Source organism: Nerophis lumbriciformis, linkage group LG07 (genome assembly GCF_033978685.3).
Source record: "Nerophis lumbriciformis linkage group LG07, RoL_Nlum_v2.1, whole genome shotgun sequence".
NCBI lineage: Eukaryota > Metazoa > Chordata > Actinopteri > Syngnathiformes > Syngnathidae > Nerophis > Nerophis lumbriciformis.
The window spans coordinates 47406254-47423559 of NC_084554.2; the positions used below are offsets into that span (position 1 = coordinate 47406254).

At 42.2% G+C, this 17306-nt stretch overlaps 1 protein-coding gene across 2 annotated transcripts; it reads left to right on the plus strand.

Annotated features, from left to right (window-relative positions):
* The first annotated feature begins 3637 nt into the window (after positions 1-3637).
* klhl15 (kelch-like family member 15) lies at positions 3638-16617 on the plus strand. Of its 2 annotated transcripts, XM_061965002.1 has the most exons (10): positions 3638-3891; positions 7186-7359; positions 7519-7617; positions 7740-7848; positions 7914-8052; positions 10164-10352; positions 10420-10644; positions 13639-14010; positions 14079-14269; positions 14335-16617. In XM_061965002.1, the coding sequence occupies exons 4-10, from the start codon at positions 7829-7831 to the stop codon at positions 15089-15091; spliced, it is 1893 nt and encodes a 630-aa protein (XP_061820986.1). In that variant the 5' UTR covers positions 3638-3891; positions 7186-7359; positions 7519-7617; positions 7740-7828; the 3' UTR covers positions 15092-16617. The 2 variants fall into 2 exon arrangements, with proteins under 2 accessions (XP_061820986.1, XP_061820984.1); XM_061965000.1 differs by lacking the exon at positions 7186-7359.
* Positions 16618-17306: the final 689 nt, after the last annotated feature.

Consider the following 17306-nt stretch of genomic DNA (forward strand, 5'->3'; position numbering starts at 1 on the left):
GAACACACAAACAATATTCACAATGTACAAAACAAAATTGAGGCACTTCCAATATATTTAAACATGTTCAAATATCCATCATATACACACAAGAAATGTAAAGTAAGAGACAATATAAATAGATGTAAAAAAAAAAAAAGGGCTTATATAAAACAACGCAAATTCTTTGATTGATTGATTGATTGATTGAAACTTGTATTAGTAGATTGCACAGTACAGTACATGTTCCGTACAATTGACCACTAAATGGTAACACCCGAATAAGTTTTTCAACTTGTTTAAGTCGGGGTCCACGTAAATCAATTCATGATACAAATATATACTATCAGCATAATACAGTCATCACACAAGTTAATCATAAGAGTATATACATTTAATTATTTATATTATTTACAATCCGGGGGATGGGATGAGGAGGGTTTGGTTGATAACAAAAAAAGACAATAAAATATTATGATATAATTATTATAATATTATATATTATATATTATATATTATATTATATTATATTATATTATATTATATTATATTGTATATTATATTATTGTATATTATATATTATATTATATATTATAATATGATTACAAAAAAAGACAATAATATAAGGGCGTTTCTGTGTATTTATTTTTTTACCATTTTCCAAAATTTTATTGATAATTTAAAATAATCATACCAGCGGTAGAATTTGTGTTTCAACTGAAGATCTCGACTTTTATGTTTGAAAAACATCAGTCAACCTCTGATCGCCTCCAAAAATTAGTGCACAGTATCATATTCCAAAACAAATGATTCACTTTTTCTATAGCATTCAGATATAACTGTTGTCAACCAAAATAATATCACCATCATAATAATCCCCTCAATTCCCCCCCCCCCCCCCCAAAACGGATTAACTCGCTGGAATATAAAGAGTTTGATTGATTGATTGAGACTTTTATTAGTAGATTGCACAGTACAGGACATATTCCGTACAATTGACCACTAAATGGTAACACCCGAATAAGTTTTTCAACTTGTTTAAGTCGGGGTCCACTTATAATAATAATATAATATATATATATTCATTATAACATACATCCATTAACGTGGATGTATTTGCAAAAGTGCAATATTTATCTGTACAGTAAATCTATTTATATCTGCATCCTATTGCTCTTTTATCCTGCACTACCACGAGATAATGCAACGAAATTTCGTTCTTATCTGTGCTGTAAAGTTCAAATTTGAATAGATAGATGCAAATCCCGTTTCCATATGAGTTGGGAAATTGTGTTAGATGTAAATATACACGGAATACAATGATTTGCAAATCATTTTCAACCCATATTCAGTTGAATATGCTACAAAGACAACATATTTGATGTTCTAACTGATAAACTTTTTTTTTTTGCAAATAATCATTAACTTTAGAATTTGATGCCAGCAACACATGACAAAGAAGTTGGGAAAGGTGGCAATAAATACTGATAAAGTTGAGGAATGCTCATCAAACACGTATTTGGAACATCCCACAGGTGAACAGGCAAATTGGGAACAGGTGGGTGCCATGATTGGGTATAAAAGTAGATTCCATGAAATGCTCAGTCTTTCACAAACAAGGATGGGGCGAGGGTCACCACTTTGTCAACACCTGAGAAGCTTAAAAAATGTGTCTCCTCAGTTCCCAAACGTTTACTGAGTGTTGTTAAAAGGAAAGGCCATGTAACACAGTGGTGAACATGCCCTTTCCCAACTACTTTGGCATGTGTTGCAGCAGTCTAAGTTAATTATTATTTGCAAAAAAAAAATTAAGTTTATGAGTTTGAACATCAAATATCTTGTCTTTGTAGTGCATTCAATTGAATATGGGTTGAAAAGGATTTGCAAATCCTTGTATTCCGTTTATATTTACATCTAACACAATTTCCCAACTCATATGGAAACAGGGTTTGTAGATAGATAGGTAGTACTTTATTGATTCCTTCAGGAGAGTTCCCTCAGGAAAATTAAAATTCCAGCAGCAGTGTACAGAGTTGAGATCGAATTTAAAAAGTAAAAAGTAAATAATGGGGGTATAAATGGAAACAAAATAGAAAAATATTACAATAAAAATAAAAAGCAACAATGAGAATAAAAATATAACAGTAAAATAAGAATACAACAAGAGAAACTAGACAGTAGTAACTATGTTATGAAAAAGTAACAATAAAGGAACAATGACAATTAAAGCTGCAAGCAGCGATGGACGGGACCAACTTTGAGGGCTCATAAAATCCAAACCATAGCAGTAATTAAAACTATTTCATCAACTTTTAATCAGAAGGGTTTAACCCATACTTGCCAACCTTGAGACCTCCGATTTCGGGAGGTGAGGGGTGGGGGCGTGGCCGGCGGTGGGGCGGGGCGTAGTTGGGGGCGTGGTTAAGAGTGGAGGAGTATATTGACAGCTAGTTTTCACCAAGTCAAGTATTTCATACATATATATATATATATATATATATATGTGTGTGTATATATATATATATATATATATATATATATATATATATGTGTGTGTATATATATATATATATATATATATATATATATATATATATATATATATATATATAGATATCTACATCCTGAAAATATGCAAACAAAACTGTGTTTAGATAATTGATACTTCAAACTTGCATAAATAAATATTAAGGAATATAACATAACTTGGCTTCTGAGAGTTTCAAAATGTAATGAATAAAATGCTAAAGTTGTTGACAAACAAGCAATTATTTTAATAATTAAATATGGTCATTTTAAATGAATTATTATGATAATTTAAAATCAATTATTTCAAATATGTTTATTTTAATGTATAATTCTATTGCTGGATGTAATAAGGAGTCACACAAAAAATACAAATAAAAATACAATTAATTTTGATGTTTTTAACAAAATATAGTAAAAATGTATTTAGTTTTTTTTTTTTTTTAATTAATAAATATATTTATTTTTAGGTAAAATAAACATAATAATACAATTTATCTCTCGTCTGGATGATTTAGTTCTTGTCACCCTGTTGTCCTCCCGTCATGAAAAAAGGCTGTCCTCACTCAGATCCTCATGGAGCTGGAGGGGGCGTGGCTTCCAGCTCCGGCTGAAAATCGGGAGATTTTCGGGAGAATATTTGTCCCGGGAGGTTTTGGGGAGAGGCGCTGAATTTCGGGAGTCTCCCGGAAAATTCGGGAGGGTTGGCAAGTATGGTTTAACCTCTCTCCTGTGCTAATTTGAAGCCTCAACTTTTGTTTTGAAGGGGGAATTGCAAACTTCCTCTTGATTTTTGCAGGGGGTTGTCAGTGTATGAAATCTAGGTCTAAGTGAGACATACATAGAGGTTTTTTTTTTATGTCTCTACGACATTCCTACTGGGAGTTAGAGGCAGTTTTGTCTATGTTTTCTTCCTAGGGGGCGCTAGAGCGCAATTTTGAGTTTTGGGGTTTAATTTTTTGATTAGATCGCTTACATTTTTGTTTCAAAAAGTCAACATTAGGGTGGATTCCATTATGTGTTTTACATTGTATTTCTTTAACTTTAACTAAATTGGATATTTTAATATAAATTGTCCATATTTTTGCAAACAGAGCGATACATCCGGTTAATATACACTCTTTACCAAATGCGCCCACTTCCGCTCAAACAGGAAGTGACGTTCCAGCAGAAAATGGCGTTCATAAAGCCTATGGATTGCTCTGGTTTGTTAGCCATCTGATGTTGGAGCGACCCGGGACTCTGTCTGGCGGCTGACCGACGCCATGGCAGCGGATCACCGCTGCCCGCTTCGCTCGTTACGGAACTGAACCCGCAACTTCATGTCCGAAGGAACGCGAGCGTCCTGGTCCAAGAGGGCTTTTTGTGGGGATTCTCAGCGCCGAGGTGAGACGACCGATTTAGCCGCTATGCTAAGGGCTCCCCCCGCCTGTCCTCCCCCCGGTCCCCCGGTCCAGCCCATTCGGAACCTGCGGTTGTTGTCACAAAAATGGTGCCAGCCGTTCAAAGCAGACAATAAATGCTAACCACCCTGCTAAACGTCTTCTTCACCATCTCTAAACACACTTTTAACTTAGCAGCGCTGCTGTCACCTCGCCTTTGTTTTGGGAAACATTTGTATGAAAACATCTGTTGTGTTCTATTTGACAAATTGTTTTATTGTTCCCTCAATCACAGCTTAGTCACATTGCCATTGTTGACAGTGTGTTTATGTACAGTACAGGACAAAAGTTTGGACACACCTTCTCCTCATTCAATTCGTTTTCTTTAGTTTCATGACTATTTACATTGTAGGTTGTCACATCAAAACTATGAATGAACACATGTGGAGTTATGTACTTAACAAAAAAAAAAGGTGAAATAACTGAAAACATGTTTTATATTCTAGTTTCTTCAAAATAGCCACCCTTTGCTCTGATTACTGCTTTGCACACTCTTGGCATTCTCTTGATGAGTTTCAGAATCAGAAGAAGAGTTTTTATTGCCATTGTTTTAGAACGGGTTCACGAACTAGGAATTTTACTTTTTTACTGCAATCGTGCAACATAAAACACATATAACACAGAATAGAATAAGATGAGCTGTAACTGAGCTATCAGATCTTGTTATTGTTCATGTGTATGATGGCCGAGGGGAAAAAAACTGTTCAGGTGTGGGTCTGGATGGACCGTAGTCTCCTGCCTGAGGGGAGAATAGTTTGTGTCCAGGGTGAGAAGAGTCAGCTGTGATCCGACCCACACGCCTCCTGGTCCTGGAGGAGAACAGGTCCTGAAGAGGTGGGAGCTTGCAGCCAATCACCTTCTGAGCAGCACGTACGATGCGCTGCAGTCGGACTGTGGCGCCGGGGAACCACACGGTGATGGAGGAGGTGAGGATGGACTCGATGATGGCTGAGCAGAACTGCACCAGCATCTTGGTCGGCACCTTCAGTTTTGTCAGGTGCCGCAGGAAGTACATCCTCTGCTGGGCCTTCTTGATGAGGGAGCTGATGGTCGGCTCCCACTTGAGGTCCTGGGTGATGGTGGTGCCCAAGAAACGGATGGAGTCCACAATGGAGACATGGGTGGGAGAGTCAATCAGGGTGAGGGGGGATGGTGGGGCTGTGACTTTCCTGAAGTCCAAGATCATCTCCACTGTTTTCTGGGCGTTCAGCTGCAGGTTGTTGAGGCTGCACCAGGACGCCAGCCGGTCCACCTCTCTCCTGTAGGCGGACTATTCAGGAAGTAGACTAAGACTTAGACTTAGACAAACTTTAATGATCATACTTGCCAACCCTCCCGATTTTTCCAGGAGACTCCCGAATTTCAGTGCCCCTCCCGAAAATCTCCAGGGTGGTCCCCATTTTCACCCGAACAACAATATTGAGGGCTTCTACAGACACACCTAAGTGACTGCAAGACATACTTGATCAACAGCCATACAGGTCACACTGAGGGGGGCCGTATAAACAACTTTAACACTGTTACAAATATGCGCCACACTGTGAACCCACACCAAACAAGAATGACAAACACATTTCGGGGGAACATCCGCACCGTAACATAACATAAACACAACAGAACAAATACCCAGAATCCTTTGCAGCCCTAACTCTTCCGGGCTACAATATACACCCCGGCTACCACCAAACCCCGCCCCCCCAACCACCGCCCCCCAACCCCGCCCACCTCAACCCCACCCCCCATCTCCCAAATTCGGAGGTCTCAAGGTTGGCAAGTATGTTAATGATCCACAAGGGAAATTGTTCCACACAGTAGCTCTGTTACAAAGGATGGAAAGGATAATGCAGGTATAAAATAGACAAAAAATGTACCGTAGTAGCAATATAAAATATAACATATATGTAATATTTACATAATATATGTACAGTATAGGGCAGCACGGTGGTAGAGGGGTTAGTGCATCTGCCTCACAATACGAAGGTCCTGGGTTCGATCCTGCGCTCGGGATCTGTCTGTGTGGCGTTTGCATGTCCTCCCCGTGACTGCGTGGGTTCCCTCTGGGTACTCCGGCTTCCTCCCACCCTCAAAAACATGCACCTGGAGATAGGTTGATTGGCAACACTAAATGGTCCCTAGTGTGTGAATGTGAGTGTTGTCTGTCTATCTGTGTTGGCCCTGCGACCCCGAACGGGACAAGGGGTAGAAAATGGATCTATGTGATACATCGTGATACAGTATATGATATATACTGATATATTATATTATGTTTATATCATATATACAATATATAACAATAACCATGTACAATATTACAGTATATTTAACAGCTGCAGCATAAAATAGAGAGTAGATCCAGCAGAAAATAGACATTATAAACAAAGAGAAGTAGTAGGTGTCAGGTAATAGACAGATGTCATTTATCGTTTTATGGCGAGTGATTATACAGCTGGATGGAGTGCGGAATGAAGGAGTCCTTGAGTCGAATCAGGTAGTCACCTGAAATGGTTTTCACTTCACAGGTGTGCTTGAAGAGAGAGAATGCCAAGAGTGTGCAAATGGTGGCTATTTTGAAGAAACTAGAATATAGACTAGACTTACAGTTGAACTTTATAGTACAGTGTTGCATTAGCTCGTTGTAGTGCAGGATAAAAGAGCAATAAGGTGCAGATATATAAATAAATAGATTACTGTACAGATAAATATATTGCACTTTTGCATATGCATCCACGTTTATGGATGTATGTTATATTGGCTTTATATTCCAGCCAGTTAATCCGATTTTGGGCGGAATTGAGGGGATTATTATGATGCGTTCAAGAGTCTTACGGCCTGAGGGAAGAAGCTGTTACAGAACCTGAAGGTTCTTCTACGGAGACTGCGGAACCTCTTTCTAGAGTCCAGCAGTAAAAACAGTCCTTGGTGGGGTTGGGAGGAGTCTCTACAGATTTTCTGAGCCTTGGTCAGGCAGCGGCTTTTTGCGATTTCCCGGATAGGAGGAAGAGGAGTCCTGATGATCCTTTCCGCCGTCCTCACCACTCTCTGCAGAGACTTCCAGTCTGAGGCACTACAGGCTCCAGTCCAGCCAGTAGGATCCCTATAGTGCCTCTGTAGAATGTGGTGAGAATGGGGGGAGGGAGCTGTGCTCTTTTCATCCGACGCAAAAAGTGCATGCGCTGCAGAGCTCTTTTTACAAGAGCTGTAGGGACCAGGTCATATTGTCAGTTATCTGCACCCCCAGGAACTCGGTGCTGCTTACCATCTCCACTGCTGTGCCGTTGATGAAGAGTGGAGCGTGGCTGGACTGGTGCCTCCTGAAGTCGACGATGATCTCCTTGGTCTTGTCGACGTTCAGGACCAGGTTGTTGGTTCTGCACCAGTCAACCAGATGTTTCACCTCCTCCCTGTAGTCCATGTAAAACATGTTTTCAGTTATATCACATTTTTTTGTTAAGTACATAACTCCACATGTGTTCATTCATAGTTTTCATGCCTTCAGTGACAATAGTCATGAAAACTTTTGACCTGTACTGTACATGAAGTTGATCTACATTGCAAACTATTGTCTCTCCAGTGGCGCGTGAGAAGCAGGGAAACACACACAGAGGAAATGCCAGCGGTCCCTTAGAGCTCAGACATCGGAAGCCGTGAGTTCACGCCGGGGCTCCAAAAGGTGTGCATGACCCGAACCGTCCTGCGTCATGTCCTCTCTGTTATCGAAGTTTCATTTTGCATTCTTCAAAGAACAAACGCGCACTGTTGACATGTGATGAATGTGCATGTTTGCACACCCAGGTGATCACCGCTGGCAAAGGGACATTGCAAGCATCAGCTGGAAACCCGGGGCACTGTCCTCTGATTGGCTGGGACAACCCCCTTCTGACATGCCCGTGGCCAATCCCAGGTGACGGACACGTCCTGTCCTGCTGCTGTTTGTTTTCTGACAATCTTCCCCCCTCCCGCCACCAGGTGTGATATGTCGGGGGCGGATGTGGAGGTCTATCTATCGCAGGTGCATGATGGGAGCGTGTCGTCGGGCTTCCGGGCTCTCTACGAGGAGCGTCTGCTGCTGGACGTCACGCTCACCATCGACGAGCATCACTTCCAGGTAGGGCTGGGAGATATGGCCTTTTTTTAATATCTCAATATTTTTAGGCCATATCGCGATACACGATATATACCTGTATCTCGATATTTTGCCTCAGCCTTGAATGAACACTTAATACATATAATCACAGCAGTATGATGATTCTATGTGTCTACATTACAACATTCTTTTTCATACTGCATTAATATATGCTACTTTTAAACTTTCATGCAGAGAGGGAAATCACAACTAAGTCAATTGACCAAAAGTGTATTTATTAAACAGTTATTAAGCAGCATACTTGCCAACCCTCCCGAATTTTCCGGGAGACTCCCGAAATTCAGCGCCTCTCCCGAAAACCTCCCGGGACAAATATTCTCCCGAAAATCTCCCGATTTTCAGCCGGAGCTGGAAGCCACGCCCCCCCCCCCCCCCCCCCCCCCCCCCCCCCTCCAGTTCCATGCGGACCTGAGTGAGGACAGCCTTTTTTCCCGACGGGAGGACAACAGGGTGACAAGAACTAAATCATCCAGACTAGAGATCAATTGTATTATTATGTTTATCTTACCTAAAAATACATATATTTATTAATTAAAAAAAAAAAAAAAAAAAATTTTTTACTATATTTTGCTAAAAACATCAAAATTAATTGTATTTTTATTTGCATTTTTTCTGACTCCTTATTACATCCAGCCATAGAATTGTACATTAAAATAAATATATTTGAAATAATTAATTTTAAATTATCATAATAATTAATTTAAAATGACCATATTTAATTATTAAAATAATTGCTTGTTTATCAACAACTTTAGCATTTTATTCATTACATTTTGAAGCTCTCAGAAGCCAAGTTATGTTATATTCCTTAAGATTTATTTATGCAAGTTTGAAGTATCAATTATCTAAACACAGTTTTGTTTGCATATTTTCAGGATGATAGATATATATGTATGTATATATATATATGTATGTATATATATATATATATATATATGTATATATATATATATATATATATATATATATATATATACACAGTATATAGCTGTCAATATACTCCTCCCCTCTTAACCACGCCCCGCCCCACCCCCGACCACGCCCCCACCCACCCACCTCCCGAAATCAGAGGTCTCAAGGTTGGCAAGTATGTTAAGCAGTGACACAAACATTTATGTCATTTCCAAAACAGAAAGTGCAAAATTGTCAGTCATTTCAAAACAAGCTATTAGTGCACTTTTGTGCATGATGTCACTAAGATGACAAATCAAAACAACACTAAATTAAAGTGCACTTTTTGTACAGAACGCCACTACAATAGTTTAAAACAAATAAAGTGCACTTTTGTACATGATGTCACACAAGATATTTCAATAAGTGTCAAATAAAAATTAGCTGCTTAATAGGAAATCAAATTGTATACGTCCTTCGCTATGTGTTAGGTTCCTGCGGACGTTATCTCTTTTGTTGTTGACTATTTTTTTCATACGGTGTTGATCTGGAAATGTTTGCCTCGGCATTTTGATGGTGTGGCACCAAACGGAGATGTTGACATGCGGAGTAAGCACTCTACATTCTCTAGCAGGTGACTTTTCAAATGATGCTACATATTAGCAGTAATGCTACTTTTTGTAGCAATGCTTTTTCCCCACACTTGACAATTTACGGTTGTCTGTTCGACATATTCCCACTTGAAGCCAAACCACCGCCAGAGGATGGACCCCGTGCTGTTTTTCTTGGGAATTAATTATTCTTTCATTTGTTACCACATTCGCACCTTCTTTCTCTCGTACTACCACTCGCACCACAGCTAACTTTAGCCATGCTGCTACCTCTCTGCTGCGCGAGGGCGTATACGTATGTGACGAATGACGTTACAGTATGTGACGTATGTAGAAGGTGCGCTCGCTGTCTGTGAGAAGGAGAGACAGGAAAGAGTGGGAAGAGCCTGCAGTGTAATGTCCACAGCTAAAAGCAACTGCGTGAGAACGTATACTCGAATATCACCATATAGTCATTTTCTATATCGCACAAAGACAAACCCGCGATATATCGCCCAGCCCTACTTCCAGGTGTGTTAGGTCGCGTTCTCCATGTCGCCGTCCCCGTGCTGACGCGTGATCCTCTCGCAGGCCCACAAGGCGCTCCTGGCCACCCAGAGCGACTACTTCCGGGTCATGTTCACGGCCGACATGAGGGAGCGGGACCAGGACAAGATCCACATGAAGGGGCTGACGGCGGCAGGTTTCGGGCACATCCTGCGCTTCATGTACTACGGCTCGCTGGAGCTCAGCATGCCCACGGTGCAGGAGATCTTACAGGTGACGCCCTCGCATGTGACTTTCCCGTGGAGTCGCGACTCAACAGGGTGTCTTCTTGTGGCGCCAGGCGGCCATGTACGTGCAGCTGACGGAGGCGGTGGAGTTCTGCTGCTCCTTCCTGCTGGCCAAGATCTGCTTGGAGAACTGCGCCGAGGTCATGCGCCTCCTGGAGGACTTCAGCGTGGGGGTGGAGGGCGTCCAGGAGCAGCTGGACAACTTCCTGCTCGACAATTTTGTTCCTCTGATGAGCCGACCCGACTTCCTGTCCTACCTCAGCCTGGAGAGACTGCAGGTATTTCACACAGAACAGGGCTGTATGCTAGGGCTACGTAACCATTCGGTCCAGGTTCCGATTCGATTCAGAATCGATTCTCGCCTCAACACGATTCTCCATTCAAACAGATTCTCGCAATCTATTGTTTGGTATAATAATTATGACACGTTTTCAAAACAGGTTAGAAAAGCTCCTTCTGGCTGCATGTAGATGTAGAGGTGGGTAAAGTAGCCAGAAATTGTACTCAAGTAAGAGTACTGTTACTTTAGAGATTTATTACTCAAGTAAAAGTAAGGAGTAGTCACCCAAATATTTACTTGAGTAAAAGTAAAAAGTATGTTGTGAAAAAACTACTCAAGTACTGAGTAACTGATGAGTAACATACACACACATCATATATATATATATATATATATATATATATATATATATATATATATATATACATTGATATATACAGTATATAATTTATATTTATTTATTTTGCCGTTTTTGTTTACATGTTAAAGGTGTTTTAATGAATATATATGCATGTTTAACACATATAGATTCCTTTCTTTCATGAAGACAAGAATATAAGTTGGTGTATTACCTGATTCTGATGACTTGCATTGATTGTAATCAGACAGTAGTGCTGATAACGTCCACGTTTTCAAATGGAGGAGAAAAAAAGCCTCCTTTCTGTCTAATACCACATGAAAGTGGTTGGTTTTTGGCATCTTATTTGTCCAGCTTCCATATTCGTTTTTATACACTTTACAATAAATACATTGGCGGTAAACTCCGTAGCTTGCTAGCTTGTTTGCGCTGGCTTTCGGAGACTCTTATTTTGAAAGCGCAGGCGCGATGGAGCGGCACTTTTATTGTGAAGACAGGAACTGTGCAGTCAGTCTTTAAGCTTTTGACGGGATGTACGGTTGAAATACAAAAGGGTCTTTTTTCCTTCACACTTTTGATTGATTGATTGGAACTTTTATTAGTAGATTGCACAGTACTGTACATATTCCGTACAATTGACCACTAAATGGTAACTCCCCAATAAGTTTTTCAATTTGTTTAAGTCAGGTCATGTGACCCCTGGCTCTGTTTGATTGGTCCAACGTCACCAGTGACTGCATCTGATTGGTGGAACGAAGTGAACGTCACCAGTGACTATATTTGTTGAAATGCAGGCACTATGAAGGTCTGTCTGACAGACCAAAACAAACAAAATGTGCATTAACAGATCGATAAAAAGTAGTAGCGAGTAGCAAGCTGAATGTAGATAAAAGTAGCGGAGTAAAAGTAGCGTTTATTCTCTATAAATATACTCAAGTAAAAGTAAAAGATAGTTGCATTATAACTACTCTTAGAAGTACAATTTATCCCAAAAGTTACTCAAGTAGATGTAACGGAGTAAATGTAGCGCGTTACTACCCACCTTTGTGTAGATGGCCTGAAATGTAGTTTTAAAAATGTATTATTTAAAAAAAAAAAATGTATTGGAAATATATTTTTTTTAAACAATTGTTAAAAATTTTGACTTGATTTAGAAACAAATAAAATTGTGATTGGGGTATAAATCGATTGTTTGTGCACCCGTATTAGGTGTGTGAATCTTTTCGATTCGATTCGATTCAGAATCAATTCTCAATACAACACCCTGGACAAGTCGCCACCTCATCGCAGGGCCAACACAGATAGACAGACGCCATTCACACTCACATTCACACACTAGGGCCAATTTAGTGTCATTTAGTAAAAAAAAAAACAGTATCGTATTTTTCGGACTATAAGTCGCAGTTTTTTTCATAGTTTGGCCGGCGATTTATATATGTTTTTTTTCTTCTTTATTATACATTTCTGGCAGATGCGACTTATACTCCAAAAAATACGGTATATAATTGAAATTAGGGATGTCCGATAATATCGGACTGCTGATATTATTGGCCGATAAATGCTTTAAAATGTATTATCGGAAATTATCGGTATCTGTTTCAAAATTATTGGTATCTGTTTCAAAAAGTCAAATTCATGACTTTTTAAAAACGCCGCTGTGTACACGGAGAAGTACAGAGCGCCAATAAACCTTAAAGGCACTGCCTTTGCGTGCCGGTCCAGTCACATAACATCTATGGCTTTTCACACACACAAGTGAATGCAAGGCATACTTGGTCAACAGCCATACAGGTCACACTGAGGGTGGCCGTATAAACAACTTTAACACTGTTACAAATATGCGCCACACTGTGAACCCACACCAAACAAGAATGACAAAACACATTTCAGGAGAACATCCGGACCGTAACACAACATAAACACAACAGAACAAATACCCAGAACCCCTTGCAGCACTAATTCTTCCGGGATGCTACAATATACACCCCCTGCTACCCCCTACACCCCGCCCTCCTCCCCCCCCACACACACACACACACACACACACACCTTAACCCCGCCCACCTCAACTTCCTCATGCTCTCTCAGGGAGAGCATGTCCCAAATTCCAAGCTGCTGTTTTGAGGCATGTTAAAAAAAATAATGCACTTTGTGACTTCAGTAATAAATATGGCAGTGCCATGTTGGCATTTTTTTCCGTAACTTGAGTTGATTTATTTTGGAAAACCTTGTTACATTGTTTAATGCATCCAGCGGGACAAAATTAGGCATAATAATGTGTTAATTCCACGACTGTATATATCGGTATCGGTTGATATCGGAATTGGTAATTAAGAGTTGGACAATATCGGATATCAGCAAAAAAAGCCATTATCGGACATCTCTAATTGAAACCCATTTTTTCCAGGCTTTCGCGGGCCACCTAAAATGATGTGGCGGGCCGGAACTGGCCCCCGGGCCTTGAGTTTGACACCTGTGTTCTAGTTGGTTTTACATGAAAGAAAACAGTGTTTTTTTCAAATGGATTTTTTTGAAAATGATTAATAGATTTAGATTTAGGGATGAATAAGGACGGCGATTGGGATGTGACCGAGTGTACGCGGCTGAACAGTTATCTGGTCCCGTGTGCCCCAGGCCTATCTGAACAGCGACGCCCTGAGCCGCTACCCGGAGATCGAGCTGTACGAGGCGGTCCAGTCGTGGCTGAGACACGACCGGCGGCGCTGGAGACACACGGACACCATCGTGCAGTCCGTCCGCTTCTGCCTCATGACCCCGGCCAACATCTTCGAGAAGGTGAAGACCTCCGAGTTCTACCGGTACTCCCGGCAGCTGCGGCAGGAGGTGGAGCAGGCCCTCAGCTACTTCCACGACGTCAACCAGCAGCCCCTGGCGGAGACGCGCTCCAACCGCATCCGCTCGCTGCGCCCGCAGACGGCCGTCTTCCGGGGAATGATCGGCCACAGCATGGTGAACAGTAAGATCCTGCTGCTGCAGCGCCCCAAGGTGCCTCCATCTTTGCCCTCTTTACTTCCCCTTCTCTGCTCCGCCCGCTAACCTGCCGCGTCCCGCAGGTGTGGTGGGAGCTGGAGGGCCCTCAGGTGCCGCTCCGGCCCGACTGCCTGGCCATCGTCAACAACTTCGCCTTCCTGCTGGGAGGGGAGGAGCTCGGGCCCGACGGAGAGTTCCACGCCTCGTCCAAAGTCTACCGCTACGACCCCCGCCAGAACTCCTGGCTGCGCATGGCGGACATGTCCGTGCCCAGGTCAGGCAGGTCCGGCGTGGAGAGTCGTCACTTCCTGCTCGCCGCTGATTTTGCTGTTTTTGCAGGTCGGAGTTTGCCGTCGGCGTCATTGGAAAGTTTGTCTACGCGGTGGCGGGCCGCACGCGGGATGAGACCTTCTACTCCACGGAACGCTACGACATCACCGAGGACCGCTGGGAGTTTGTGGACCCGTATCCTGTCAACAAGTACGGGCACGAGGGCACGGTGCTCGGCGGGAAGCTCTACATCACGGGCGGCATCACGTCCTCGTCCACCTCCAAGCAGGTGTGCGTCTTCGACCCGGGGCGGGAGGCGGGCGGAGGAGGTGGTGGCGGCGGCGGGAGCTCGGACTCACAGAGGACGCGCGGCGGCCGCGGGCAGCTGCTGCCCGGCTCCCACGCCAGCTGCTGGGAGAACAAATCCAAAATGAACTACGCCCGCTGCTTCCACAAGATGATCTCTCACAACGGGAAGCTGTACGTGTTCGGCGGCGTGTGCGTGATCCTGCGAGCGTCCTTCGAGTCGCAGGGCTGCCCGTCCACCGAGGTCTACGACCCCGACACGGACGAGTGGACCATCCTGGCCTCCATGCCCATCGGGCGCAGCGGGCACGGCGTGGCCGTGCTGGAGCGTCAGATTATGGTGCTGGGCGGCCTGTGTTACAACGGCCACTACAGCGACTCCATCCTCACCTTCGACCCCGACGAAAACAAGTGGAAGGAGGACGAGTATCCCAGAATGCCTTGCAAACTGGACGGTCTGCAGGTGTGCAGCCTGCACTTCCCAGAGTACGTGCTGGAGCACGTCAGACGCTGCAGCTGAGGTCCGCTCGCCAGGGGACCGCCCTCCTTTTTAGTTTTTAAAAGCGTCCTCCCGACGAGAGGAGCCCTTCGCTCCCGTGACGGAAGTGCAGCCTCCACGCCGCCGCTCCCGGCCCTCGGTGCGTGCTGCGGAGTCGTCAGGGTCCCGAACACTTTTAGCTTTTTTTTTTCTTTCCAAAAAGTCCAAAAAGTTCTACAGTTCCTGGTTTGGACTGGGCTCCCTTTTCTCTTCTCTGCTGTGGAAGCTCACCTTGAACCCAACAATCCCAAGGCCTTTACAGTATGTCCCCAACACGCGTGTAGAAGCCATCAGCAGAACAACCTGACTCGTTTAGCGGAGTTTGGGCGAGTGCAGCTACTTTTGATACTCTCCTCACGTGCACTATTCCTACAACCCGGCCAAACACTACGCTAGTTGGAATATTTGCAGATGTTTGGGCTTCCGACGCGTCCCGCTCGGACTATTCGAACGTTTTTTTTCTTCCACTAAGTCGACATTCCTCGCCTCCTCCGTGTTTGTTTTCTGATCTTCACGGTGTTTGCCCGCCAGCAGTCGCCCCACGTCGTGTCTCAGCGCCACCCAACTGGGTTTGTTTCTTTGTGCAAAGGGCTCAGCACACGTTGCCGTCTTTTTTATGTTATTTATTTAGCAAGCTATGCAGTAAGTGCGGCGGTTTATTTATTACTTGGACCGGGGGTTCGGCGGCTAACGACAGGACGACACGTACTTTTCTTTTGTTCGGACCGTGCTGGACTGAATAGTAGATTGCCAAGATGCCTCCTTCTCTTTGTTTTTTTTTCACATTTGGGCCCATCCTCAGATTTAGGAAGAAAGATAATACTGTATAGACAAACAAAAAATCACTTTAATTTAGCAGCTTTCAAGTGGTTTTGTAACCGTGGTGACGTCTCCGCACCATGGATCAGCTGTACAGGCTTCCTTTTCACATGATACCAACAAAGTCCACACCATTTCATCTTATTTATTTCATGTAAGCTGCTGGCTCTTTGATCAGGTTCTACAACATTTCACATTAGTGTGTGTCCAAAGCGTTGTCACTACTGTTATTTTCATAACTATGCACTTTTTTTTTTAAACGAGTCATTTTATTTTGTTTGTCTAACACATGCTAACTTGCTGTTTGAAATGGCCACTGAAGTGTCAAAATGCCTGTTTGAGGAAAGTATGATGTGTGTGTGTGTGAGGATGTGTGTGTGAGGATGTGTGTGTGAGGATGTGTGTGTGTGTGTCAGTCACCCTTTCGTTTCACTGTCAAAGAAATGTGATCAAGTGTGACATTGCCGAGTCGCAGCATCCTTTAGTCTGTCAGTATAGGCAAAAAAAAAAAAGTAGGTAATTACAAAAAAAACAACTTCTATACACACAGTATATCCATATATTTACAGTACCTTGCTACTATGACTGCAACCAAAAACAGAAGGTAGAATAAGATGAACTTGTAATCTGGGTAAATCCTCTTTGGAAACTGTTTGTAACTTCTTTCCAGAAATAAATGTTTAAATGGATGGCTTTCTGTTATTTGTGTGTGTGTGTTTAATCGCAGGTTGTTGTTGTTGCTCTTTTTTCTCTCATGGAATTTCAGATTAAACAACTTTTGTGTTAGTTTTATATTTCTTTGTTTGAAAGGAGTCTGGACAACTTCGGGTTATGTCCATTTTATTGTTTTACAATTATTTTTGTTATTGAATACAACAACTGGTGAAGGTGTCAACTTCAGATCTATCCATTGATTATACACTTTTTTGTGCCTTTGTCTTTTTGTCAAAAAAAAAAAAAAAACAAAGAAATATGCAGTATTTCCCCCAAAATTATTTTAAAGTGGAATATTTGCTGTGAAGTAAATGGATCCTTTAATATGTCAATATTGAAAACAACACTGATTTTGATTAACTACTATTTTTGATGAATGACAGTTAAAAAAAAATCCCACTAAAATTCTTGGGGATTTAAAAGGGGCCTACTCATTAAAGTGTTAAAAATAAGTCAGACATTTTTTTTTTACCTTCAATAATGAAGTCTCCAGATCCTCTTAGACTTACACTTGGACTTAGACAAACTTTAATGATCCACAAAGGGAAATTGTTCCACACAGTAGCTCAGTTACAAAGGATGGAAAGGATAATGCACACAAGGCCACAAAAAGAGGGCGAAAACAAAAGTTATAAAGTAGACTAAAAATGTACCATAGTAGCAA